The sequence below is a fragment of the Bombyx mori genome, chromosome 20 (assembly GCF_030269925.1).
Source record: "Bombyx mori chromosome 20, ASM3026992v2".
NCBI lineage: Eukaryota > Metazoa > Arthropoda > Insecta > Lepidoptera > Bombycidae > Bombyx > Bombyx mori.
This window is the reverse complement of record NC_085126.1, coordinates 7,364,246-7,391,466: the sequence shown is the minus strand read 5'-3', so window position 1 is coordinate 7,391,466 and position 27,221 is coordinate 7,364,246. Positions and strand designations below refer to the sequence as shown.

The following is a 27,221-nucleotide window of genomic DNA, read 5'->3' as shown; positions in this document are numbered from 1 at the left end:
TGACTGATGATGATTTGGACAAAATATCTTAAAAAATACTTCTTCAGCTATTTGAATGGAAGTCGTCGTGGCCTAAAGGATAAGATGTCCGGTGCATTCGTGTTGAGCGATACAACGGTGTTTGAATTCTGCAGGCGGGTACCAATTTTTCTAATGAAATACGTACTTGACAAATGTTCACGATTGACTTCCACGGTGTGGGATTATCATCGTGTAATAAAAATCAAATCCGCAAAATTATAATTTGTGTAATCACTGGTGGCAGGACCTATTGTGAGTCCGCACGGGTAAGTACCACCTTTACCACGTTACCGCCTTTAATTACAAAGATAAATGTCGCTTAAACCAAATAGCCTTTCACCCCTCGAAAGCATTTTTGTTTGACACGATGAAAAATATCCGTTAGTGGTTAGTTAAATATCATTTTCATGAAACTGTAAATTATTGTACCTAAACTAATAATTAAAATTGTCCGTTCAGACTCGCAATATTTACACTTACTATTTTTAGGCCGTAAACATCCTTGATCTAGTGAAAAACCGGACAAACAATTAGGTACTATGGTAAATTTCAAACGAGATCGATAATAACATAAACTAAATCGCGATATCTACGTGGCCACGGCGTTGACGCGTTTTATATAGCACAAATAAAAAATCGATCATGGTTGAAAACACAAATATAACGGAAGAATCGGTACGTTTTGACGATCCAGGGCGGCCGACGTTAGCCTATCCATCGTACCTTGGCATACTGTTCATCTTCACGACATTATTGGTCGGAGTCATAGCAAGAACTCTAATGCACTGGATGAAGACGAGCTTCCCGCATAGGGTCGTAATGTTTTTCGTAGGCGGTTTGGTTGGATTCTGCGCGAATCGCTACCCCAGCTTCAGGCCCCTCGTCAATGTCTGCTACATCGACATAGACTTAATGCTGCTGATTTATCTGCCCACTTTACTGTTTTGCACGTCGTATTCAGTGGATTCGCATTCGTTCTTGAAGAGTCTACCTCAGATCCTGCTCGTGAGCGCGCCAGGGTCGTTATTAACGTCCTTAATAGTGGCCTTTATGGCCTATTACCTGATAGAGTCGTCGTGGAACTTCGCGACGGCTCTACTATTCGGCGTTATTTGCTCTCCGATTTATCCGGTCGAAGTGGTCAAACAGCTGAAGGAAACGAGCAAAGGGAAATACATAAGCGTACTGCTTCTAGGCGAGGGTCTCGTCGGAGATGCGACGGTTATGATCGAATTTACAGCTCTGTACGGCTATTTGGCGTTCGCTTTGTCTAATGCGTCTCAGATATTGTTGTTGCTTATCCGGTATGCGGGAGGGGGAATACTCTTGGGAGTTGTGATGGGAAAGACTGCAGGAGCACTCCTGTCTATAGTGTATTATGATATGCTGTGTGCAGTAACAGTGACGTTGGCCGGTGCGTATTTGACTTATTATATTGGCGAGAAGTTCTTATACGTCTCCGGTTTGCTGGCGACGGTCATAACCGGGATACTGGTGAGCACTAAGAAGTCAGCGGTGGCAGGCGACGTCGAACAAGTCGTTACGAATTTTTGGCTAATAATGGCACATGCGACCAACACTGTTATCTTTACGATGGTAGGGGTGGTCGTCTTCGAGAAACTGCCCTACGTGATCAGCGTGAAGCAAGTTTCGCTGATTTTCGTGACTTATACGACTGTTTACTGTTCGAGGTGAGTGAATTTGGTGGTATTTTTTAATTAATTTACTAAGTTTCAGGTTGGATTTTCGCAGTGGGTAACGACTCCGATCCGGTGGTAGGTTCAGGGAAGCAGTGGTCTTGTTAGGGCCAGTTTTAGCAATTCTTACAGATTGTATCAATCTGTACAAAATCTCTAACGGATAGCTGTCCGAATGTAGCTGGAATAGAAAAAAAAGAGGGTATGTCCATAGTCTTCTTGTTGATCGAAGGTCATAGTGCCCAGTAAATTATTTCAGCGACGAAGTAGTTTTCGAACGAATTTGAAGCGTGGTAAAGCCTTGATACAGGAAAATTAAGATTTAGACATCATTTATCAATGTGGTGGTGATGGTATGTGACCATAGACAGCTGGACCTCGGACGCTTACAGATTTATGCGTTAAAAGTATTTTTTAGTTATCCCGAACCCCAGCCCGTAACGTTCACAGATTTATGAACATATTGTACCTATTCTCTTTTATATATGGTAGATAATTGTAATTAATAAGATGAAAAAGAATGTTATTTAGTTTTTCGTTAATAAATAACAAAATAATATTAAATGATAATAATAATTTTATAACTAAAATATATTATGGAAAGGAATCCCTTTAGGCAAGGTTCCGAAGATACTGACAGCCCCTTTGAATAATATTTTTTTAGATTATTAGATTTTATATATATTAGATTTTATAAGTCGTCGTGGCCTAAAGGATAAGACGTCCGGTGCATTCGTATATAGCGATGCACCGGTGTTCGAATCCCGCAGGCGGGTACCAATTTTTCTAATGAAATATGTACTCAACAAATGTTCACGATTGACTTCCACGGTGAAGAAATAACATCGTGTAATAAAAACCAAATCCACAAAATTATAATTTGCGTAATCACTGGTGGTAGGACCTCTTGTGAGTCCGCACGGGTAGGTTTTTTTTTTTTTTTTTTTATTGCCTTTGTAGGCAGACGGGCATACAGCCCACCTGATGGTGAGTGGTTACCGTCGCCCATGGACTTCAGCAATGCCAGGGGCAGAGCCAAGCCGCTGCCTACCGCTTAATACTCTCCACAAGCCTCGTTTGAAGAAGGACATGTCATAGCGCTCGGGAAACACCGAGGAGGGGAGCTCATTCCATAGCCGGATGGTACGTGGCAAAAAAGATCTCTGGAAACGCACTGTGGATGACCGCAGTGGCTCCAGGTAGTATGGATGAACTCTACTCCGGTGGCGGGCGGTGCGATGGTAAAAACGAGATGCTGGTATCATCTCGAACAATTCCTCAGAACACTCCCCATGGAACATACGGTATAAAATACAGAGGGAACCGAAGTCCCTCCGCAGACCCAGAGGCTTCAAACGATCCGAGAGAATGGGTTTATCGACAATCCGAACGGCCCTCCTCTGTATGGAGTCAAATGGAAGAAGCTGGTATTTGGGAGCCCCGGCCCAGAGATGGGAGCAGTACTCCATGCGAGGCCGGACTTGTGCTTTATAAAGCAAAAGTCTTTGTCCAGGCGTGAAGTACCGCTTCGCTCTGTTGAGGACTCCCAGCATTTTGTACCACCACCCCGCCTATTTCCGCCGTGAAGCAGTAATGAGTTTCGGTTCGAAGGGTGGGGTAGCCGTTGTAACTATACTGAGACCTTAGAGCTTATATCTCGAGGTGGGTGGCGCATTGACGTTGTAGATGTCTATGAGCTCCAGTAACCACTTAACACCAGGTGGGCTATGAGCTCGTCCATCCATCTAAGCAATAAAAAAAAAAGATAATTTAAAAGATCATTTCGTTTTCAGGCTGCTAGTATATTCTGCAATGACACCTATACTACGCCATATCGGATACGGTATGACATGGCAACACTGCATGGCCTGTGTTTGGGGAGGCTTGAGAGGTCCTTTGTGCTTGTGCTTAGCTCTGACGGTCTTACAAACGCCGGCCGTCGCTGATGCTGGAGAGGTATGTTGTAGGTATGCCTATGACCGCTTCGTGTATGAAAAATGTATACTACAGGTAGATACTACTACCCTCATTGATTACGGTAGATACACACCTAGAAAGTCCCCTCTTGTGCGAAATCGTGCTAATTTAAAAAAAAAACCTACCTAACCTGATAGCCTTGAGAGGCTATATCAGCGTAGCCCTAATAAGTAGATGAGCTCACGGAGTTCAAGCCTGACGTCGTTGCTAACACTAGCCCTAGCAAGAGCAGTGCTACGCAAAATCTACCACCGGATCGCAAACGCGATCCACTGAGAAGATCCAGCGAGAAACTCAGTGGGCTGTGTCTATTGGTTCGCTCGTCGAACGCGACGAAGGGTTCGGTGGGTTCGGTGAAGAGGGCGGTGACCGGTGTTTGAGGTACCTACACACCTAGCTAAAAGCACCGTTAGTGGATGGGGATGATCCGAAATTACATGAATCGTGAGAGATGATCCCGCACGCGGGTACCAATTTTTCTAATGAAATACGTACTTAACAAATGTTCACGATTGACTTCCACGGTGAAGGAATAACATCGTGTAATAAAAATCAAACCCGCAAAATTATAATTTGCGTAATTACTGGTTTTAGGACCTCTTGTGAGTCCGCACGGGTAGGTACCACCGCCCTGCCTATTTCTACCGTGAAGCAGTAATGCGTTTCGGTTTGAAGGGTGGGGTAGCCGTTGTAACTATACTGAGAACTTAGAACTTATATCTCAAGGTGGGTGGCGCATTTACGTTGTAGTTGTCTATGGGCTCCAGTAACCACTTAACACCGAGTGGGCTGTGAGCTCGTCCGTCCATCTTAGAATTGATCAATAGAATATAATACTTCTGTTTGGCCGTGAGTGGCGCGTTGAGCCCGAAGGTCCCTTGGCAAACAACATATTATATTTTAAAACGAATTTACGATATTATTGTTTTGTTTGTTAAGTATTATTTTTCTTTCCGTGATGCCATTATTTCCAGTGTACAGTTTATAAAAACCTTTTATTGTTAAATACTTTCATAACGTTAGATATATGACATGGATCGAATTAAACGTAATGAATTGGGGTGACATTATATGAGTAAAATTATGGTTATTTACTGAGTCCTCAGTGGCCTTTTTGGAGAAACCCGGAAGCTACGTCTAGCGTCTTCGTTTCATTTTCCCTCTTATACCCTTTACAGATGCTAAGCGGACAATAACCTTAAAAACTAACAAAACAACAACTTCGCTTCTCGCGTTCCCGCCAAAACGATTCGATTATTTCGCAGAATCAATTTTTTACTTATCATCAGTTAAAGTTTTAATAATGTTAATTGTTGATTAAATATAAGGTATTGTTTTAAACACAGTATGGTAATAGTATGGTCCACAGTCCAATGACAAAATTAAGCGTTTATATGCCTCATTACGATTACGATTAAATGATTTCAGATATTTTTGATCCAGACTACCGGTCTGGTGATTCTGTCGCTTATAATCAACGCCACGTTGATGCAGAAAGTGCTAAAACTGCTTGGCCTCACTGAAATTTCATTGGCCAAGAAAGCCAACATGACGAATTGTGTGAAACGCATAATGGTCACCCGGGACCGGTGCATTTCTATGCTGAAAATGGACAGGTTCCTGGCCGATGCTAATTGGGACCTTGTTCATGCGGGTTAGTCGATTGATTAATACAGCTTGCTATATATATGATGCTAACGATATGCTTACCAGAGACGTGTCTTAAGCTATATGCCAGGTTGAAGTGTCGGGCTGTTCATAACATCATCTCATGCTCATTTTCCTAACGACAGTAAAAAAAAATTTTTGCTTACACGGGAGGACGATCTCACGGTCCACCTCGTGTTAGGTGGTTACCAGAGCCCATAGACATTTACAACAAGGTCAAGGTCTCAGTTTTTACAGTACCCTACCCTTCAAACCGAAACGCATTACTGCTTCACGGCAGAAATAGGCAGGGTGGTGGTACTTACCCGTGCGGACTCACAAGACACCCTACCACCAGGATTACCAGTCTGCATTCAAAGCAGATTTGAAAGGAGTCTTATACGGTAGACGGCAGTCTGGATGTACTTCAGCAATTCATTCTCAGTATCTTCGGATTCGTCTTTAATAGAGTAAACTAGTTATTCCGGCGCTATAGTAAGAAGATCGAAGACAGAAATCGACGTAATTACTTCAGTGCGTCGCGTAGGGCACCGGTGACATGGCAGTCAACGTATTGAATCACCGAAGATTTTTTAAAGTGAAAGTTCCTTAGAATCGTTGTGATTTCAAACTCGATGAAACGAAAAAATAAGTCCATAGAGACACAAACACATAAATGTATGGGATTCAGCCGGCGAGAGAATGAGATAGAACACATTAGACATTCTCAGTGTAGTGTTTTTTTTAATACAACGCCATCTATGAGATTTTTTAATACTAACGTCTGTATGAAACCTCTTATAGTGAATCATACGCGAAGTTCAAATATCAATTCACAGAGGGCGCTGCCTCATACTATAAAAGATGATTTACAATTATTTACTAATGACAAAATTTTACATATACTTGGACATTTAGGATAATTGTATTTTAATTTTTGAAGGTTTCACTTCTACCACGTGTGAATTGCACACATGTTTTATTTATTTATTAGGCACGACGATAAAACACCCGTATCAGCAGCAGATGTCTGGTCGGGAAGGCGACAGCGACGATGAGACGTACATGGGGTACCGGTACACCACCTGTCCAGATTGCGAAAGGGAGATACCGAACGAGCCGACAAAGAAGGAATTCGCAGAAATGATGAGGTTCCGTATCATTTGTTCGTTTTATTCGTATTAAGTGTGAATGTGCGGAACTCCAGAGCTGCTGCCTGAAAATTCACGTGATTTAAAATAAAAAAAATCAAACCCACGAACGCCGAAATTAACATCTACCTACTCAGAATTAAGGAAATTCACAGAATTTTAATGTCAATTGTAAACACGAAAAATCTATTTTATTTAAATTATCAAAAAGTAATGTCACAGCATTTAGATTCCTGTTGTGTATGCACATATACCTATGTTATGTAGATATTGCGGCAAATGTACACATTTTCCGGTAAGTGTGCACATTTGCCTCCTCGTTTGGGCAATGTGCATTCAACCATTGTACTGGTGGTAGGATCTCTTGTGAGTCCGCGCGGGTGGGTACCACCACCCTGCCTATTTCTGCCGTGAAGCAGTAATGCGTTTCGGTTTGAATGGTGGGGCAGCCGTTGTAACTATACTTGAGACCCTAGAACTTATATCTCAAGGTGGGTGGCGCATTTTACGTTCTAGATGTCTATGGGCTCCAGTAACCACTTAACACCAGGTGGGCTGTGAGCTCGTCCCCCATCTAAGCAATAAAAAAAACACACACATTTACAATTTCAAAGTCAGGAAATGTACATATACATTATATTCAGTTCACATATACCTAACTTTTTGGCAAATGTGCACATTTACCGGTAAAAGTGTACATTTCCCAAGAGTGTACATTTACCGTAACATATTATTATATACTACATAGTTTCATTGGCGTTTTATAGGTAGGGTGGGTAGTTAGGACATGTTGAATAAGTATGAAGCGATCAATTAGGGCCACCCTAATTTATCAAATTGGCTGTTAGAATGAATAATGCGAATCTCATCAATAGATCGAATTGCCTTAAAGCGGTTACTTAGCGAAGTGAATATATACTGCTTTGCAACCTAAGGATAAAATCTTGAAAATCTCTCTCGAAAGCTCTTGGAGTCTTGAAAATGAAATAGGAGTATTCACTTATCCTAACCTTCGAACTAATGAATCTGTCACGAATTAATTTCATATTTTCAAGGTATACATTCACAGGATTAGAGCTCTTTTAATAGTTTCACAACCACAGATAAATTAGATACCAATATTAAGAAAAGAAAAAAAACAGGAAACCATAGGTAACACTAAAAATTTATGATGTTATAGAGAAGCCAACCAACGCGTGTTAAAAGCTATGAAGATATCCTACTGGAGACAATACGAGCACGGTAAAATCAGTAAAGATGGAGTCAGAACTCTTATACAGGCAGTGGAGGTAGCTGCCGACTCTGAAGATGGAAGAGTCAATTTGGAGCAGCTAGGGACGCTGTGGAGACCTAAGGTAAAGATATAATCATATGATATCATATCATACTATAGCCCTATGGTAAGAATGGTCAGGCAGTGTAATGATTTTGGCTAAATGTCACCGTAGCCTTGAACCTAGACACAGGGGATTTGTCAAATGTGTGAAGGATATCCTATTTAACAATGGCTAGTTATCAATATTTGTAATTTCAATTGTGTTTTCAATAGCCAAAGCTATGCAAATTAATATGGTTTTGCTGAGTGCACATACTATTTAGATTGCAATCCAGATTAGATCTAGGTACTACTTGTATGATTTAGCTAATAGGTACTGTAATGATTGTAATTTGTTTTGTGCATCAATAAATAAAAAAAAAAGGTAATGGATTTAAATGTCAATAACGTTTTGTGATCGACTCATAAATATCATTTATACTAATTTAAATCTACAGTGGTTTTTACGGATGTTCCGTTATAACTACTGAACCGTGCGTCCGATTAACTTGCAGCTTGGTATCCATGTAGAAAATACGTCATGTACTTAATGGATAAGCTAATATTTATATGAGTGCTGGACTCCCTACACCAGTTGCGGGGGCGTTAATGATGAGAATCTTTGTGGGGGTGAGAAATAATAATGTTAATTTTAAATGCCCATCGAAGCGGACGGGTACATCTAGTTTATCATAAGATTATTGGGTCCTTATTTATTTCTCTCAAGCCTCCAGCGGAATGGCTACGTCGGAAATTAGTGGATATGCTCGCCACAGAAACCAGTACGTTCCAAATACCGCACACGTACGGACGGCAAGTTTGCTACGAGATGGCCTCCAGTGTGTGGTTCGACGTGTTCATATACATCGTTATACTGTGTAACACTCCGGTGATTTTGTGCGAAGTAGCCATACCGCCGCCTGTACCAATCACTGTCATTCATACCGTCAAGATTTTGAACTTGTAAGTGCGTTGACTTAACTCCTATAATTATACTTTAACGTGTTCCTGGCTGAGCCTTTGCTCGCCCACCTGTCCTGGTGAAACTGGAAAGGCTTCCGGGCCACCAGTAATCCTTCAATCATAAAAAAAATATATATACTTTAACTGCTATATCGATTACCGTAATATCGGCGTGTTTCAAGCGCCGTGGTCATGGGTAGACTAAAGACTGAATATATGAAGTTAGGAGTTCTCTCTAATCTCCTTCTGTTTGCTTCTCATTCATGAAACATCAACGTGTGTGTAAAGCAATTTCTCCAGTCATAGACAAGTGTCGTGTCGTGCAAACCTCTTTGACAGGACATAAGGCTTACAACGACTAGACATAGACTAAGACAGAGACTTGACAGGGATTCGAAGAGAAACAAAAGAAATGGAACAAGGACGGATGTGACTGGCGTCAGTCACTATTTTCAATACCTTCCTAAACCAGACAAAGAACGAATCGACCGTTCAACATATTTAAAACTTCGATCAGATCCAATAACCTTTGCATTAGACGCCTTCAGCTCTAATACCAGGAGCAGGCTTAGGGACCCCGGTAACCGTACTCGTCGAACTCGACAAAGAGGTCGACGTGCAACCTAACCCATGCATCAGCCCGCTGAGTTTCTCGCCGGATCTTCTCAGCGAGTCGCGATTCCAATCCGGTAGTAGATTCATTCGCGAAGCAATTGCTCTTGAGTTGTTAGGTCTCCTTCGGAGGCGCTCGGGCAGTTGTTAGCAAATCCCACCCCTCCTGGCTGAGCCTTTGCTCGCCCACCTGTTCTGGTGAAACTGGAAAGGCCTTCGGGCCACCAGTAATCTTTCAATCATAAAAAAATAATATTTAAAACTATTAAAATAATTACAGTAAAGTTATTATATCATTTGTATGCGTGATTATTTCCAGCGTCTTCTACATAATATATTTCTTAGAAATGGTAATCAAGATGCTTGGGTTCGGTATCTATGGATATTTTGACTCGAACTGGAACAAGCTGGATTTTTTCATTATTGTCATGGCCACCGCCGGTTAGTTGGATACGTTTGCTTAGTGAGTAACCATACAAATAGATCAGCGTATTGTGGGCATTACCAAAAAACGATTTATGTGATGGTGCCCATCATTGTTAACACAATAAACGTATGAGTTTTTGCACTGTACCTAAATGAAGCAATAATAATTAATGGGAATTTTCAATCGTCTCAGTAGAAGCGATGGATGTCTACAGAAGTGAGAGAAAGAAAGTTTCCTTGCCAAAACTATATTCTTGTTTAGTCCATCAAACTAATTATGATATATATTAGATTGTGTACTTAATATTGCTTTAGGGTCCCGATCAATTCGTTCGCATCCTCTAGAGACCTATTAAATCCCATGCGTTCCAATTTTAATTCCGATAATTGTCGTCTTACTGTATTTTTGGGACTTGATATAATTTTTCAACGTGGCTGCCCTCTAACTGTATCTTCTTAGTGGGTCGCGATTTCGTTCCAATGGTAGATTCTGCGAAGCACTACTCTTGCCGGTCACCGTTCTCGTCGAACCCGTCGCTTGCGACGAAGGGCTCCACGAGTGAATTAACCCACAGAAACAGCCCACTGAGTTTTTCGCTGGATCTTCTCAGCGGGTCGCGTTTCCGATCCGGTGGTAGATTCTGCGAAGCACTGCTCTTGCTAGGGCTTGAGCCCCGTGAGCTCACCTACACGTCAAGGAGAAGCTGAAATAGCCTCTCTAGGCTATCAGCATAGGTAAGAAAAAATCTGCTCTTGCTAGGGCTAATGTTAGCAAACTCTCACAGGTCGAGCTCGTGGGCTCACCTACCCGTTCGCGCTTAGCTGGAATAGTCCCATAAGCGACCAGGGAATGGGTAGAGTAAAAAATATTAACGCGGTTTTGTTTGGTTGTGTAACTGGTAGTATGCAGTATATGGTGAGATCATCGTAAATTTTGCCCCCAAATGACGTCACACGTAAACTACAAATTTAAAAAATAACGAACTCCGATGATGTACTCAGAATTGAGTGGACAGAATTATGGGTTCTAGATAATTTAATAAAAAAATATTTCAATTTTCAGATTTAGCTTTAGACATAATAGACACGTTGACGTCTTGGGATAAATGGCGCAATTCGAACTCCAGTGTACTAACTGCCACAAAGCTACTAAGGATGTTGCGTTTCCTTAGACTCTTCAAGTTAGCTAGGTAAATATGGCATTAGTGTCACGCTGTTAGTTGAGTTAATGCTGAGAGGCCTAGAATAGGACCACTCATGTCTTCCTGTAGGCGTTGCGTCTAAAGAATTCATCGGAGAACGTCCAATAGCGTTCTTTGGTCGTTAACCTACACGTTGTGATGACCAATGACCAGCTTACACTAATTCTCGGCGAGCAAATTAACCCACAGACACAGCCCACCGAGTTTCTCGCCGGATCTTCTCAGTGGGTCGCGTTTCTGATCCGGTGGTAGATACTCTAAATTATACCCTAGATGGGTTCATACGTATGCATATACAATGGATACATAAGCGTCTTTTAAAATTGAAATCAATGATATAGTTGTTGCAAAGTATGAGCGCCCGTGCCCTTTATTTGTAGTTGTAATCGTAAATACACGTTTTCGTTAGTTTGTGTACCTACCCGACGGAGCAATCAGTAGCTACATTAGCTGCATATGGCCTACATTGACGCGTATAAGAAGCCCAAAGCACGTCATTACAGATCCTCCCGATCCACTAACGGTTCTTTTAGGAACCCCAAGCACCGATCACCGTTTTCTTCGAACCTGTCGCTTGCGACGAAGGGCTAGGCGAGTAAATTAACCCACAGACACAGCCCACTGATTGATCTAATGTCCGCGGATATAACCCTTTATCGTGATATTGGTTCAAACTACCCTACGATTGATCTAAAGTCTGGGGATGTAAATCTTTATCGTACTAATGGTTTCTGCCCTATGATTGATCTTTGCGATTACGTCCTACAATTTTATGAAATGTCTGCACGATTTCTTTGTTTCCGATTTCAGAGTGTCCGTTCCAAAGATCATGGGGTACATTGATAAAATGATTGACATACAACTCGCTTACGGCTATGATGTTGGAAAGGTAAAGTATTTTACTTGTCCTTCCACTGGACCCCAAAGGTGGGCTTTCGTTTTCCCGGCCCATATATAGACGAGCGGTGACAAACTGAATTATATTTTAATTTTTTTCTTTGTATACGTAGCTGTATGAGACGATTTTAATTCATCCGGTGTGAATTGGTTACCGCAGTCTATAGGCGCCGCCACCCACCTTCAGACATGAGGTCAATTTCTATAGTCTAATGTACAATAGGTGGTCTCCCTCAAATCGTAACGCCTGACTAATTCGCGGTAGAAATGCAAGGCATTGCAGTAAGCTAGTGCGACACTCAGAATAAGCTGCTACCCCTTCTCTGGCAATCATCGGGTCGTCGCGTCCTGTTACGGGGGCGCGAATCGGGCCTCGGCGCAACCCCCTTTGCCCGCGTTTGGCCTTCCTGCCTGACGAGATAGGGGTGATGAATTTGCTGTTATTTTGTATTAAGTGCTGGTTTGATGAAGTAGGGATGGCATGGTCTCTTTGATCTTCATCTTCTTCTTCTATCTTTAGTCTTCGGGGCGGCCGTTTCTCTTCTACATTTTTTTCTTCTCTGGCGAATTCCTTAGGCGCTCTTTATATGCTAGGAGGCGTGGCAGTGCTGTTTCAGGCCGACACCAAACTGCCACTTGCTGAAAATCGTACGAAATCATTTCCAAGAGTCGCAATTCTTGACACAGACAAATGCCTTGTCATCGTATTATATCATTGTTTACGTACTGCGACCATGAAAACTGTAAAGCATTGGTAACGTCAACACGCGACATAAAATCGTAGAAGTAGTTTTGATCAGGGTGAGCCTTGCCCAAACAGGGCTTCGTAACTGGCGAGCAAGAGGTATGTAATTTACTGCCGCAGCTGGTCGACAATGTGCAGATCCAAGAAACGCTTAACAGTCGACTGGAAGCCGACAGGTTGGTGTTAATCTCCCCCGTTTTGTAGTGGTCGCGGCCTAAAGGATAAGACGTCCAGTGCATTCGTATCCAGCGATGCATCAGTGTTCGAATCCCGCTGGCAAGTACCAATTTTTCTAATGAAATACGTATTTAACAAATGTTCACGATTGACTTCCACGGTTAAGGAATAACATCGTGTCATAAAAATCAAACCCGCAAAATTATAGCTTGCGTAATTACTGGTGGTAGGACCTCTTGTGAGTCCGCACGGGTAGGTACCGCAACCCCGCATATTTCTGCCGTAATGTAATGCATTTCGGTTTGAAGGGTGGGGCAGCCGTTGTAACTATACTGAGACTTTAGAACTTATGTCTCAAGGTAGGTGCCGGAATTTACGTTTACCGCTTAACACCAGGTGGGCCGTGAACTCGTCCACCAACCTAAGCAATAAAAAAAACATAAATACAAAAGTTCAGAATGACGTATGTATGTATGTTTGAAAGACTCACATATTTTTTATTTCTTAGATAAGTGGACAACCTCATGGCTCACCTGGTGTTAAGAGTCTACCGGAGCCCATAGACATATACAACGCAAATACCACCTTGAGATCTAAGTTCTAAGGTCTCAGTATAGTTACAACGGCTGCCCCACCCTTCAAACCGAAACGCATTACAACTTCACGGCAGAAATAGACGGGGTGGTGGTACCTACCCGTGCGGGCTTAAAAGACCTTCTACCACCAGTAAACCACTAGTAGGACTTACGAATAAAACATGCATTGTTCACACGCTGTAGAAGTCGAGTTCAGTATTCTATCTCACTCTCTCGTAAGCTAAAGCCTGTCTATGTTTCTCTGTTTAGTTTCATGTTACGTTTTCACTTCATAATGATACGCAATACAATAGAATCACATTCTTGATCTCCTATTACTGCTCACACTTTAGATCTCAACGAGGTCATTGATCTGTTTCTAAGACTACCACTAAACGTTGTGATTCATAATAATTTTACTCTTACGCATGTCGGAAAGAAAAAAGAACACACATTTTTAATTGTAAGGAATACTGAAATCGTATTTTCAATTAAAGTGATACTATAATTTAAAATTATAAAATGTGTTTTTTTTAAAATCCGGTATGAGAGTATTTCTATTTAATTAATTATTTAATTTAATAACAGCTGCTTCTTCCTTCAGCCCGAAATACCCATACATCAGTTCTGATCCGATCAATTCTGCAATTTAGATCTGGTAGATCCATTCACAAAGGAGCCACTCTTGAGCCGTTAGGTCTCCTTCAGAGGCGCTCCAATAGCTCTTAGCAAAGCCACTCTTTCATACTGGGCTCGCACTGGTCCACTTGTTCTGGGGAAACAGGAAAGGCCTCCGGGACACTAAATCTTCATCTAAGACCAAGTAATCCATCACTCTTAAGATAAAAACCAAAACGCTTAATGGGTCAATGTTAGAAATAGGCCATACTGTGATACCCACTCGGGCTGGTTTCTAATACGCCAATCGAACAGTATTCAGACTTCATAGTTAAGAGACAAAGCCCAATTAGTTATTAGCTCTCGAAACAAAATATGACCAAGCTTAAACTAATCTTATGCTTTGGCATTAAAATTCATTTTAGATTAACTGTAACCCGACAACTTGGCCTATTGCAACGGGACCGGCCGTGGACCGCGATAACAGTTAAGACGAGGCAGGCTACGACATCCACGCTCAACATTATGTTGCTCGACGCTATGCAGCTAAAAGAAGAGGGTAGGTGGAAAATAAAACGCTTTTTCACTTCAATCTTTATCAAAACACTAGCTGACCCGGCAGAATTCGTAGTGCCTCAATCTATAAATAAAAGACCTAAACGTTTGTATAAAATAAACATAAAACAAACAAAAGGAATCCGTCCTACGGGGGACACATCAAAGGAAAAACAAAATTGATATTTTTATTTAATTGCGGGCATTTTTGTATTTATCTACCTTTTAAACCTTCTCTGGACTTCCACAAATAATTCAAGACCAAAATTAGCCAAATCGGTCCAGTTTTCTCCGTGTTTTAGCGAGACTAACGAACAACAATTCATTTTTATATATTATATAGACTAGAAATCACTAACTGAATTCTGGTATCAATTACACTTACAAGTTGGCTGTGAAGTCGTTGACCCATTTAATGCAATAAAAAATTTACCGATAACTTTCATCAGAGTTTTCTTTTCCGTCGCGGGGATTCCCCGTATGGTAACGTCCACAACTTATTGCTAAGTAGTTCGTGTATTCGTCGCAAGATGGCTGCGTGGACTACGACTGTAATATTCCCTTTGTTTACCAGGATTTCTTGATGAAATGGAATACACGCTTCTAGTTAATGCTATACAAGATAAAGTACAGCAGTGTCGTCACAGAGGCAGTTTGGTAGCGCCCTCTGCTCCCGAAGTAAGTTTTAGTCCAAGGTTCAAGGGTAGGCTGGTAACGCTTAAAAAATAAAACCTGTGCAAGAACATCCATTAAGGATGCCATCGTGGAGACAAATCGACCTTGAGACATTGACATGAGACAACTCGAAGTGGCTTTGCTTCAAAACTAGTGTCCTTGTTTAGTGCGAGCTTTTAACGTTCTCGATAGCGTGAAAGTTAACTCAAATTTTTAAATTTAATCGGACTTCAATTAAATTTACTTTATTCAAAAAGCTGAAGTTTTCTTTATTCTTTATTTGTACACACTGTTAATATAATACAGTAATTGCGATAAGATTTAAAAAAATGGCGAGCTTAACTCAACAATTGAGTTATCTACCAGCTAACCGTTCTCAAAGAAGGAAAGCTTTACATGAGTGGGTAGATGAGTACAATCTAATTAATTTAATTATTTATACTATATATAGACATTAACAATAAAAATAATAAAAATAAACACTAATACATAATATATCAAACTATATACATACACAATTACACACATAAATAATTTTATTGTTACAATATTTAAAAAAATAAATTTAAATGGCTCTCCTGTGAAGCTGCAAGAATGTCGCATAAATAAAGTAACCTTTCATCTCTTGATATATATTTTGGTGTCTCCAGACGCAACTAAGGGCCGTATCCTGGTTACAAGGCAACGAGAGACTCGCCGAATTCTTTCTGGACAATTCCGAAATAATTAATTACAATAACGAGGATATACTCATTTCAAGAGGTATGAATTAAAAAAAAAACTAGTTTAATCTGCCCTAACACCATAATATAGCTTATTAGCGTTTTCCAGAATCCAAGATACGAGATCACTAAGTGTCGTTCCGTACTCATTAGTAGTCATAATTGCAATTTTATATCAGTTTTTTTTTATTCCCTACTTATGCTGATAGGCTTGAGAGGCTATTTCAGCTTCACCCTAACGTGTAGGTGAGCTCACGGGGCTCAAACCGGGAGTGTTGCTAACACTGGCCCTAGCAAGAGCAGTGCTTTGCAGAATCTACCACCGGATCGGAAACGCGATCCACTGAGAAGATCCAGCGAGAAACTCAGTGGGCTGTGTCTATGGGTTAATTCGCTTGTCGAGCGACAGGTTCGACGTGACCGGAATATATATATTAAGTAGTAGTAGTAGTAGTAGTAGTATCTCCCACACATAGGATCGCTTTTCGCTTCCTATCTTATCATATGTTTCGCTTTATTACTTGTTTTTTTATTTATTTAGTGCTTAAGTGGGTCGACGAGCTCACAGCCCACCTGGTATTAAGTGGTTACTGGAGCCCATGGGCATTTACAACGCAAATGCCGCCGCCCACCTTGAGATATAAGTTCTAAGGTCTCAGTACAGTTACAACGGCTGCCCCGCCCTTCAAACCGAAACGCATTACTGCTTCACGGCAGAAATAGGCAAGGTGGTGGTACCTACCAGTGCGGACTCACAAGAGGTCCTAAAACCAATAAAGGTATGAGTGTGTCCATCTTCTGGTAGACGGCATTATTGGGTTATGTGTCTAGTGTCGCAATTTAGTTTATTAGTGGCTTTCGCTGTCACAAGACGCGGCTGTGACAATGTTAATGTATCACCAATACGTGGAATTGCAATGTTAATGTATTAAAAGTGGTTTTTGTTTTATATTGAAGTTACCATTAATTGTTATTGACGACTCAAACTACAAAAGGCTAAAAATCGCCCAAAGAATAATGGAAAGGGCTCGGAGTTTTCTTGCGAGATCTAAATAGGAATTGGGCTGAAAAATAAAAGAAGATTATTTGATAATGTCCTAAAATTGTTTTTTAGGGGAAGAACCTAAAGGCATTTACATATTAGTGTCAGGCCTTTTAGAAGCTACGTATATACCTCCGGACACGGATGTTAAAGAGAGCATACCTAATTACGAATTCCTGACTGATTTAAAGTTCTCGGAGATGAAGCAGGATTTTATTGTTTCCGGCAACGCAGTCGGCGTGCTAGGGGTATGTCTGACGCTAAACCTGTAACTTTTTTTATTGCTTAGATGGGTGGACGAGCTCACAGCCCACCTGGTGTTAAGTGGTTACTGGAGACCACAGACATCTATAGCATAAATGCGCCGCCCACCTTGAGATATAAGTTCTAAGGTCTCAAGTATAGTTACAACGGCTGCCCTACCCTTCAAACCGAAACGCATTACTGCTTCACGGCAGAAATAGGCAGGGTGGTGTACCTACCCGCGCGGACTCATAAGAGGTCTTACCAGTGAAAGCGTTGTAAAGCCGAATTTACATTACGAAATTAGTGGCGTGAAATTAATTTCGTGACATTAGTTTTACCAACAGTTTCACGTGTAATTTAATACTTTCGTAATGCATGCATTAGTTTCATGCATGGAAATTAGTTTCGTGCCCTGCGCGATTTTTTGGTGAAATTAGTGTCATGCAACTAATTTCATAGTGTAGACGCGACGTGAAACTAATGTCGCGAAAGGGCCTGCGCTGTGCGGACGTGTGTATTGTTAGTTCGGACGCGCTTCAAGCGTTGAAAATGGCAAACCAATGATGGAGTACAGAAAAAAATATAGATCTTATTAATGAATATCAATGACAAGGGTCCCGAAACACCTATAGTAAAAAACAAAATTATCTTCACTCATTCGAAAATAGTTTTTATAACTCTCAGGATCTTCATCTGCTAATTCAGAGACTAACTTCATTGCACCTAAATGCCTTCTTGTTGATCATCCTCGAATCTACCAACTTTTAATTTCTTGATAGTATTTTTTTAAGTTTATAGGTATATAAGCATTTCTTTAGCTACATTGAATATAGCAAATTATAGCTTTGATGCTGAAGGCGCCATGGTTACTGCGATACTGTGGATTTCGCGACACTAATTTTTTAACGAAATTACTTTCGCATATATCGAAACTACTTTCGTGAAACTGAGCTCAACATGCATGACACTAATTTCGTAATGTAAACTCGGCATAAGCCAGTCTGTGTTGTAAGGCCTCACCAGTACATATTGACCCAAAACCTCCTCGATTTCATACAACGAAATTCAAAGAAATATGTGGTTTTCCTTTAAAAAGATCTCTCGAGATTTTCCTCGTTCGAGCATGTTTCAAATTGTGGTATTACGTGACGTAACTCTCAAGTTGAGCCCGTGAGCTCACCTACCGGTCCGTGAATGATTAGAATAGCACCTTAGGCTACCGGCGATTAAGTAGGTAGGGAAATATGAAAATGGGGAATTCATCAAATAAAAACTGCCTTAAAATAGTATGACAAGCTATGGTCGTTCAAGACTCTTTATTATTGAGTTAGTATTTGCTTCGATTTTTGCGTGTTTGTAATACATATTCAATTAAAACTGAGCTCACTGACTCAGTCTGAGAGAGTCGCCAACATTGTGTTCAATATATTAACGCGTTTAGGGTGCTGGTGGTGCTGCCCCGCTTTTGTAGCACATCAGGGATGTTTGCAGACGCGCACATAGATTGTTTTTACGCTACCATGCGTAAGAGGTGTGCATCTCTGGTAAGCAGAGTGAGGGCCAGCTCCAACAGTATCCTGAGCATGATCGCAAGCAGGCTGGACTGTGTATACATGGGTCGCTGTGGTGCCATCTCCCATGGGATGTTACGACAGTAATTCATTGTGATGTAAATATAACTACTAACATAGGTCTAAGTCTTATTAACAATTTATATGAGTCATGGTTACTTGCAATAAAAACATTATTATTATTATTATTGGCCCTAAACTGGGTCTAAACGAAACATTAAGCTGTAATAAAAATAGCTTTGTGTCTACAATTCGTCAAATACCTAACTATTTTTAAGGTTCTGACCAACCGTCCCTACAGCTACACAGTGCGATGCGAATCAGCCGTCCAAGCATACTTCATCAAGATGCACATTGTGAAGGAAGCTTTTGTTTTGGCTCCACATCCCATAATGGGGTTAGTAGAAGTGGCCATCACGAAGTCTTTCGCATCCCCAGTTTATAATGGAATCTGTAAGCGCTAACGTCTTACAGTCTCGAAGCCTCTATGTGGAGGGAGATAGGGATCAAATTGGCGATGTTGGTGCTACCTACAGTCCCAACGTATCATAGCTGGTCGAGTGACCGTCTCAGCATGAGGCTCGAGCACGCTTTTGTGCCTTGCCTTAAGGCTTTTAAGGTTAGTAGTGGGAAAGTAGAGGTATTTGGTTTACTTGGTAACTTTTGTTAATTGCCTTTGTGGACAGGCGCTTACCATCATTAATGGATGTCAGCAATACCAATGGCACAGTCAAGTCGCTGCCTACCACTGAGTACATTCCATAAGCCTGGCTTGAAGAAGGACATGTCATAGCGCTCAGAAAACGCGATGGAGGACAGTTCATTCCAGAGCAGAATGGTATGTGGCTGAAAAGATCTCTGGAAGAACATAATGGATGAACCTATTTACATATTTTTTAAATTTTTATTGCTTAGATGCGTGGACGAGCTCACAGCCCACCTGGTGTTAAGTGGTTACTGGAGCCCAAAGACATCTACAACGTAAATGCGCCACCCACCTTGAGATATAAGCTCTATGATCTCAAGTATAGTTACAACGGCTGCCCCACCCTTCAAACTGAAACGCATTACTGCTTCACGGCAGAAATGGGCAGGGTGGTGGTACCTACCCGTGCGGACTCACAAGAGGTCCTACCACCAGTAATTACGCAAATTATAATTTTGCGGGTTTGATTTTTATTACACGATGTTATTCCTTGACCGTGGAAGTCAATCGTGAACATTTGTCGAGTACGTATTTCATTAGAAAAATTGGTACCCGCCTGCGGGATTCGAACACCGGTGCATCGCTTCAACACGAATGCACCGGACGTCTTATCCTTTAGGCCACGACGAATTCAAACCAGCAATCGTTCCTGCCCAAAAAAAAAGATTTGGAGCTGTGGGTGTTTCAGATTTTTGCCGTCAACGAATTGATGGAAGACATCGTCCTACTTGATGGGGTGTGCCAAGATATGACCACTGGGGAATTATTTCAACCCCCTTGCTATATACCTAGGTAAAAATTGCATTATGACTCTTATTTTAGTATAGTTAAAAAATAATTTTGCTTAGAAGGAATTGTCCGCAGAGATCTCATGGCTCTTATGTGTTGATATAAAATTGCATTTTGTCATCTAATAAAATTGTCACTAATAAAACCGCATTTACACAATAAAATTTTATTCTGACTATTCTTTTATCAACTTTAAGAGACTTTATTTTCATACATTTTATTATATTAGAAATACATTTTAGGACCGTCCACCGTCTTATATTACCGAACTCATCACAGCTACTGCTGAAAGGTAACTACAACTCCGAGACAAAGCTGCTGATAATACCGGCTAAAGACGCTGACGAATTGGACATAATGGAAGATGAGATTGACGACGTTCAATGCGAATTAGTAAGTTGGCGACTCGAAATTTAGGACGCGCAGTCACACCTCTGGCCTGAAACATGAGCGCCGGCTCCAGTTGAATTGGTATGAGGGTTATTAGCGAAGCGATCTTCACTACATAATATAAAACAAAGTCGCTTTCTCTGTCCCTATGTATGCTTAAATCTTTAAAACTACGCAACGGCTTTTGATGTGGTTTTTTTTAATAGATACAGTGATTGAAGAGGAATGTTTATATGTATAATAACATCCATTAAATAGTGGAGAGATCAATAATAAATTACAGTTTCCGAAGCAAAGCGAGGGCGGGTCGCTAGTCGTTACATAAACAAACTAGTTTTCATTTACAGCTTTATCCGCGTGGTCAAGAAAAAGTGTATGTTTCCCGGAATCGGAATGTGATGTTTTTTCGGGATAAAGTGGTAACTTAAGTCACTTTCGACATAAAACTATCACTCCAAAAAAATCATGTTCATCTGTTGCTTCGTTTCAACGAGAAAATAGAAATAGAAACTCGTTTTTACATTTATAATATTTGTTATTTTGTACTTTATAGTACTTAAATTGAATATTAGTACAGTCACAGAAAGAAGTTAATCATTATAAAGTTTCAAACGTGATTGTATCTAAGCATTGTGCACCAAATTCTATCAAACAACGGAATAGCTTGCCGAACTATCATCAGAGGTGTGTGCTTAGTGCGAATTTTTTAACATTCTCGATAGCGTAAAAGCTAACTCGAATTTTTATAAAGTTGGAAAGTTTGTCTAAGTACGTTTGCCGCTGAATCTCGTCACGTTTACAACTAAGTACTGTGACAATAATTTTTCTTTTTCTTACCTATGCTGATAGCCTTGAGAGGCTATTTCAACTTCGCCCTAACGTGTAGGTGAGCTCACGGGGCTCAAACCGGAGTGGTGCTAACACTGGCCCTAGCAAGAGCAGTGCTTCGTAGAATCTACCACCAGATCGGAAACGCGACTTACTGAGAAGATCCGGCGAGAAACTCAGTGGGCTTTGTCTATGGGTTAATTCGCTCGTCGAGCCCTTCGTCGCAAGCGACGGGTTCGACAAGGACGGTGACCGGTGCTTGTGGTACCTAAAAGCACCGTTAATGGATCGGGAGGATCCTTAATGACGTGTGACAATGAAACGTGTTGTCTTTCTGTAAAACAGGTGTCGAACGCGTCGTCACGGTGCTTGTATCACAAAGTGTTGAGGAAGCTGTCGGCGGATCCGCGTTCCCAGTCGCGACGGACGCGTCCGAAGCGGCGACGCGCGGTCCGCCGGGTCAACTATAGGGAGTCGGTGTGGGGGAAGCGACAAACGTGTTAGTCGAGTACAGTCGAGAACACAAAGCCACGACAGTAAAAGAAAGAAAAAAAACTATTGAAAAATTAGTATTACTAGAGTACAGTTCAGAACACACAAAAAAATTGGAAAATTACTACATATTAATAATATATATTACAAGTTATGATAGAGTACAGTCGAATACAAGTCGCGTAGTGATTAATCTAACTAATCTATATTTTGAGACGTCACCAACAGACACCCTTCGATTTTGATTCATTCGATAATTCTCAGTTGTAGCTTTTTTTTTTTTTTTTTTTTTTTTTTTTTCGGGCCGGGGGCCGAACCTCCTACGAGGTCCCCGCGCCTAGGGGGCGCGCGGGGTATGTGAGACTCAACGACCTGCAGGTGTTGAGAGCAGATCGCGGGCCCAAGGATTTTAGGGCCCACCCACTAAACGACTCCCCTGCACTCTTACACCCGACGTCCGATCTCCGTCCGGGGTCAGAACCCATTCAGAGTAGGGGGGTTCCCGCGGTCAACACTACAACCAGACACGCGGCGCCACCCCGAGGACGCCCGACCGACGGGTCGTCGAGGCGATAGTCGATGACCAACGACGTCGGTCTCCGCGGTACGGCGGCCCTACCAGGCCGCCCGGGCGGTGCCGCTGGTGTTCCGGGATACCCCGCTGGGCCAGAACCAGCCTGCCGGGTCGGAACGCGATACACCGCCGACCGGGTTGCTCTTCAACAGTATGTTCGGCGACGACAGCGACGACGAAAATGCGGACCGCATCGCAGTCCGCAGCCGCCGACGCGCCGTCCCGTCCTCCTGGTGCCAGCGCGCTAGAGTGACGGTAGCGTGCGGCGCAGCCTCAACCCCCTTAGGTCGCCCCGTGACCATCACCGGGAGGAGACTGCCTCCTCATTCAGTTGTAGCTCAGTCAACTTGAACCTGAAAGTAAAAAAAAATGTTAAGATTTGCTTATAAATTAAAATAGTCAGCTATTTTTTTGAACCATCACGCATGTTTTCGATGATTGGAACGACCTCGCCTCGAGTGAGGAAAACTTCGAGTCGAAACCAAGGATCCTAACATACTAACTCTTTTTATTACTTTCAGCCAGCTCCAATATTCCAGCCGGTACAAGTGAGAAGGAACTCAGCTCCAAGTACTACAAACCGAGTCTAGTTGATTTTGTAAGTTTATCTAATTCGGTGAAATTCAATAAGAAAATAAGCGTGTTGATTAGGTAATTATAATAACATCTCGTAAAAGTAATCCGGCCACAATTAAAATGTAAGGAAGTTTCAATCTAGGTTGAACATAATGCTATTATGTTCACAAGCGCCCTACAGATTGTAAACTAATATTCGACTGAGAAAAGGACTAATTATCCCAATCCTTAATAAAACACTCATATCTCGAAAGATTATTGAGTAATATGAACTATTTTTTCTAAATGTTTAATTTCCATTCGCCTTCAGGTCGAAATTTATATTCGTCTGCTTCATAGGCAATTTTCTTATTTTTTTATTGCTTTGATGGGTGGACGAGCTCACGGCCCACCTGGTGTTCAATAGTTACCTGAGCCCATAGACATCTATAAACTTAAATACCGCCACCCACTTTGAGATAAGAGTTCTAAGGTCTCAGTATAGTTACAAGGGCTGTCCCACCCTTCAAACCGAAACGCATTACTGCTTCATGACAGAAATAGGCAGGGTAGTGGTAACTACCCGTGCGGACTCACAAGAGGTCCTACCACCAGTACAAGTGACGTCACCTTAGCTCAAAACGAGCTAAGCATAGATTACTTAGACATCGACGGTGATTAAACAAATATGACATCACAGGTTGTGATTCCATGTTTTAGTGTGATGTGATAATTTTTTATTAAATGATCTAAAATATTACATGACATGGTGATATTATTTTACAATCAATTATCGAAGGTATTGAATTAAGATCAATTTAGATTAGTATGAAATTATTGTACATATATCTTTTGATTACAGCCTGAACGGCTTGAACCAACAAAACTTAAAGGTAAATTTGTTTTCAATTATCCTATTCACTTTAAATCGTTGTCATCTTTAAGATCTTTTTATTTGATACATGAACAATTTTAGAACGAATAAATACAGGCTCCAAAAACGAAAAAACAACACGTGTGGCACTCGGGGATTGCCGCGGTAAAGCTATTGCATAGCATTTTTTATCAACTTATGCAATTATAATTAGACAATAATAATTTAATATTAAAACAATAATAAAATAAGACCACGCTATAATTATAGGTATAAACATTAACAAAAGCCGTTGAACGAGAGTTTAATGTGAGCTACATGGTAGGCGGAGTGGGGGGTGTTAAGTTTTATTTTCGTTACGGAATTTCTTGATTCGGTCGCCGCGCTCAAAGCCCGTGACAAAAGCCCAGCAATAGCTTAAAAAAAATGGGACAGTGTTAAAATTGTTTTAACGTTATTGGTGCTTGATGCGTGTACACATTTTCAACTAAATCGGATATCGTGAACTTTATGAAAATTACGTTGCAAGATGCCGTGACATACCATAGATATAGTTAAATTATTAGAGAAGATAGATGCTACAATTGTTAAAATAGACGCTCATATACCTTACGGCCTGGCCACGGGGATCGGCGGTGCGAACAGCGAAGCGGTGGGCGAGGCGACCATTCGCGCAGCACCGTTTGCAGGCCACGGGTACTCACGTTCGCCGCCGCGACTAGTAAGGAAGTCCGACAGCGAAATGTCTATAACGAAATTATCTCGATATTGCTTACAAATTAATAGTTTTTTGGTTCAGGACCTATTATTTGGAAAAGATTGTGAAGTACATGATTTGAATAAGAATCGGAGTATACCTATAGATGGAGAATTCCACAAGAAGTACGAGAAATACTTTGGGTGGCTAGACTTCCAAATAGCTGGTCTAGCTAGTATTTCAGCTATTTTATTTTTTTATTGCTTAGATGGGTGGACGAGCTCACAGCCCACCTTGTGTTAAGTGGTTACTGGAGCCCATAGACATCCACAACGTAAATGCGCCACCCACCTTGAGATATAAGTTCTAAGGTCTCAAGTATAGTTATAATGGCTGCCTCACCCTTCAAACCGAAACGCATTACTACTTCACGGCAGAAATAGGCAGGGTGGTAGTACCCACCCGTGTAGACTCACAAGAGGTCCTACCACCAGTAATTACGCAAATTATTATTTTGAAGATTTCATTTTTATCACACGATGTTATTCCTTCACCGTGGAAATCAATCGTGAACGTTGAGTGTTGTTGAGTACGTATTTCATTACAAAAATTGGTACCCGCCTGATATTCGAACACCGGTGCATCGCTCAACACGATTGCACCGGACGTCCGTTAGGCCACGACGACTTTAAAAATATAAAATAAAAAATAAATAAAAAATATAAAAATTTCGGCGTTAATTTTTCGCGGCGAAAACAACTAAACTCATTTAATCACTGTACTATTCGCCGCGACTACCGCTCGACTCCGTGGCTCGCGCCGTCCGTATTCATGCATTTGTTTTGCTCGCCCGCCGCATCGCGCGATTCGCTCGGTACATTTCGCCGGTCGCTTCGCCGGTCGCCGGTGCGCGTGGCTTGTTAGGTACATTTCTATGCGCTTATTTTAGTCGCTAGACGCTTCGCCGTTCGCACCGCGCGAATATTCGCATCGGCGAATGTCCCGTGGCCAGGCTGTTAGAGTAATCTACCAAGCTACTCCTCGTCGAACCCGTCGCTTGCGACGAAGGGCTCGACGAGTGAATTAACCCATGGACACTGCCCACTGAGTTTTTCGCCGGATCTTCTCAGTGGGTCGCGTTTCCGATCCGGTGGTAGATTCTGTGAAGCATTGCTCTTGCTAGAGCCAGTGTTAGCAACACTCCCAGTTTGAGCCTCGTGAGCTCATCTACACGTCAAGGAGAAGCTGAAATAGCCTCTCAAGGCTATCAGCATAAGTAGGGGAAAAAAACCAACCTACTCTGTACGGCGAGTAATTATTGCACACAACAACGAATATTACGTAGATTAAAGTGATAAAAAATTGTAGTCATTTCTAGTCTTTTATTTCACAGAAAAACAACTGGAGTCCGTATCAGTTACAAAATCTCACGTGTCTTCGTTCACCAGTCACACGGACTCTGAACAAGAGGTGATTTAAGTATCGCTTAGAGATCAATGACCTTTTTTTTAAGCGATTACAGATTCGCGCCTTTGTTTTCCTAACCTGTTCAATCTATATGAGATTAAACAATTTAGGTATAACCGCGAACAAAATAACCTTGAACAAAGAAAACACAAATAATGCTCTTAGGATAATATTTTAATTTGTCAATGGAGCTTTTTTTGTTTATCTACATACTGCTAGTAACCTTAAGGGGTTATAATAATTTCATCGAATGTGGAGGCGAGGTCACAGGGCTTAGTCTGAGAGAGTTTGCTACCACTAGGTTACACGGAATAATTCATTGCCACTAGCTTGAACATTGGATCGTTACGAGAGTATGCCCTTTTTATCACTTACCGTCAGGCTCTGGATTAAATTTTTTTTATCGTGTTTTTACAAAGATAAATTGTCATTCTGCAAATGAGGTCCGACAGAAGTCCTCAACGTCTTACCTCTGCATAACCTTTCTAGATATATACTGTAGATTGAATTCTTTAGGAAACCTTACGGTCATGTAGGCCGTAAGACTGGTCATCATTTAATGCTGAGAAAAAAACTAGATTGAGTCGACATAATTTTGGTCGTCTGTACGTACTTACTTCATTGCGAAGCAGCTACTCTTGAGTTGTTAGGTCTCCTTTGGAGGCGCTCGGGTAGCTGTTAGCAAATCCCGTCCTTTCTGGTTGAGCCCTTGCTCGCCCACCTGTCCTTGTGAAATTGGAAAGGCCTCAGGGCCACCAGTAAACCCTCAATCATAAAAAAAAGACGTACTTACCTACAACGATAAACGCCCTATACCTACTAAATATGTTCAGGGTTTTATTTATAAGAAAATTTGATTTTTAGATCTTTGCCACAACGCTGACGAAGAACAAAAGAAACTCCAATGGAGGAAGAGATGGGCGAGATTGAAAATTAAAATACAAAATAAATATTTACTAATTTGTTATATGATGTCAACGTTTATGATTGGAATTAAATTTATACTGAATCTAAA

At 41.3% G+C, this 27,221-nt stretch overlaps 1 protein-coding gene across 1 annotated transcript; it reads left to right on the top strand.

Annotated features, from left to right (window-relative positions):
• Positions 1 to 515: 515 nt before the first annotated feature.
• On the top strand, positions 516 to 27,221 carry LOC101745034 (sodium/hydrogen exchanger 10). Its single transcript, XM_062674368.1, has 23 exons — positions 516 to 1,712; positions 3,512 to 3,674; positions 5,124 to 5,349; positions 6,337 to 6,493; positions 7,674 to 7,848; positions 8,536 to 8,771; positions 9,703 to 9,824; positions 10,873 to 10,999; positions 11,822 to 11,900; positions 12,729 to 12,829; positions 14,449 to 14,582; positions 15,153 to 15,256; positions 15,904 to 16,015; positions 17,090 to 17,265; positions 19,113 to 19,231; positions 19,309 to 19,453; positions 20,229 to 20,332; positions 20,572 to 20,722; positions 21,893 to 22,046; positions 23,153 to 23,211; positions 24,031 to 24,061; positions 26,133 to 26,209; positions 27,071 to 27,221. Exons 1-23 carry the CDS (start codon positions 664 to 666, stop codon positions 27,134 to 27,136), a joined length of 3,867 nt encoding a protein of 1,288 aa, XP_062530352.1. The 5' UTR covers positions 516 to 663; the 3' UTR covers positions 27,137 to 27,221.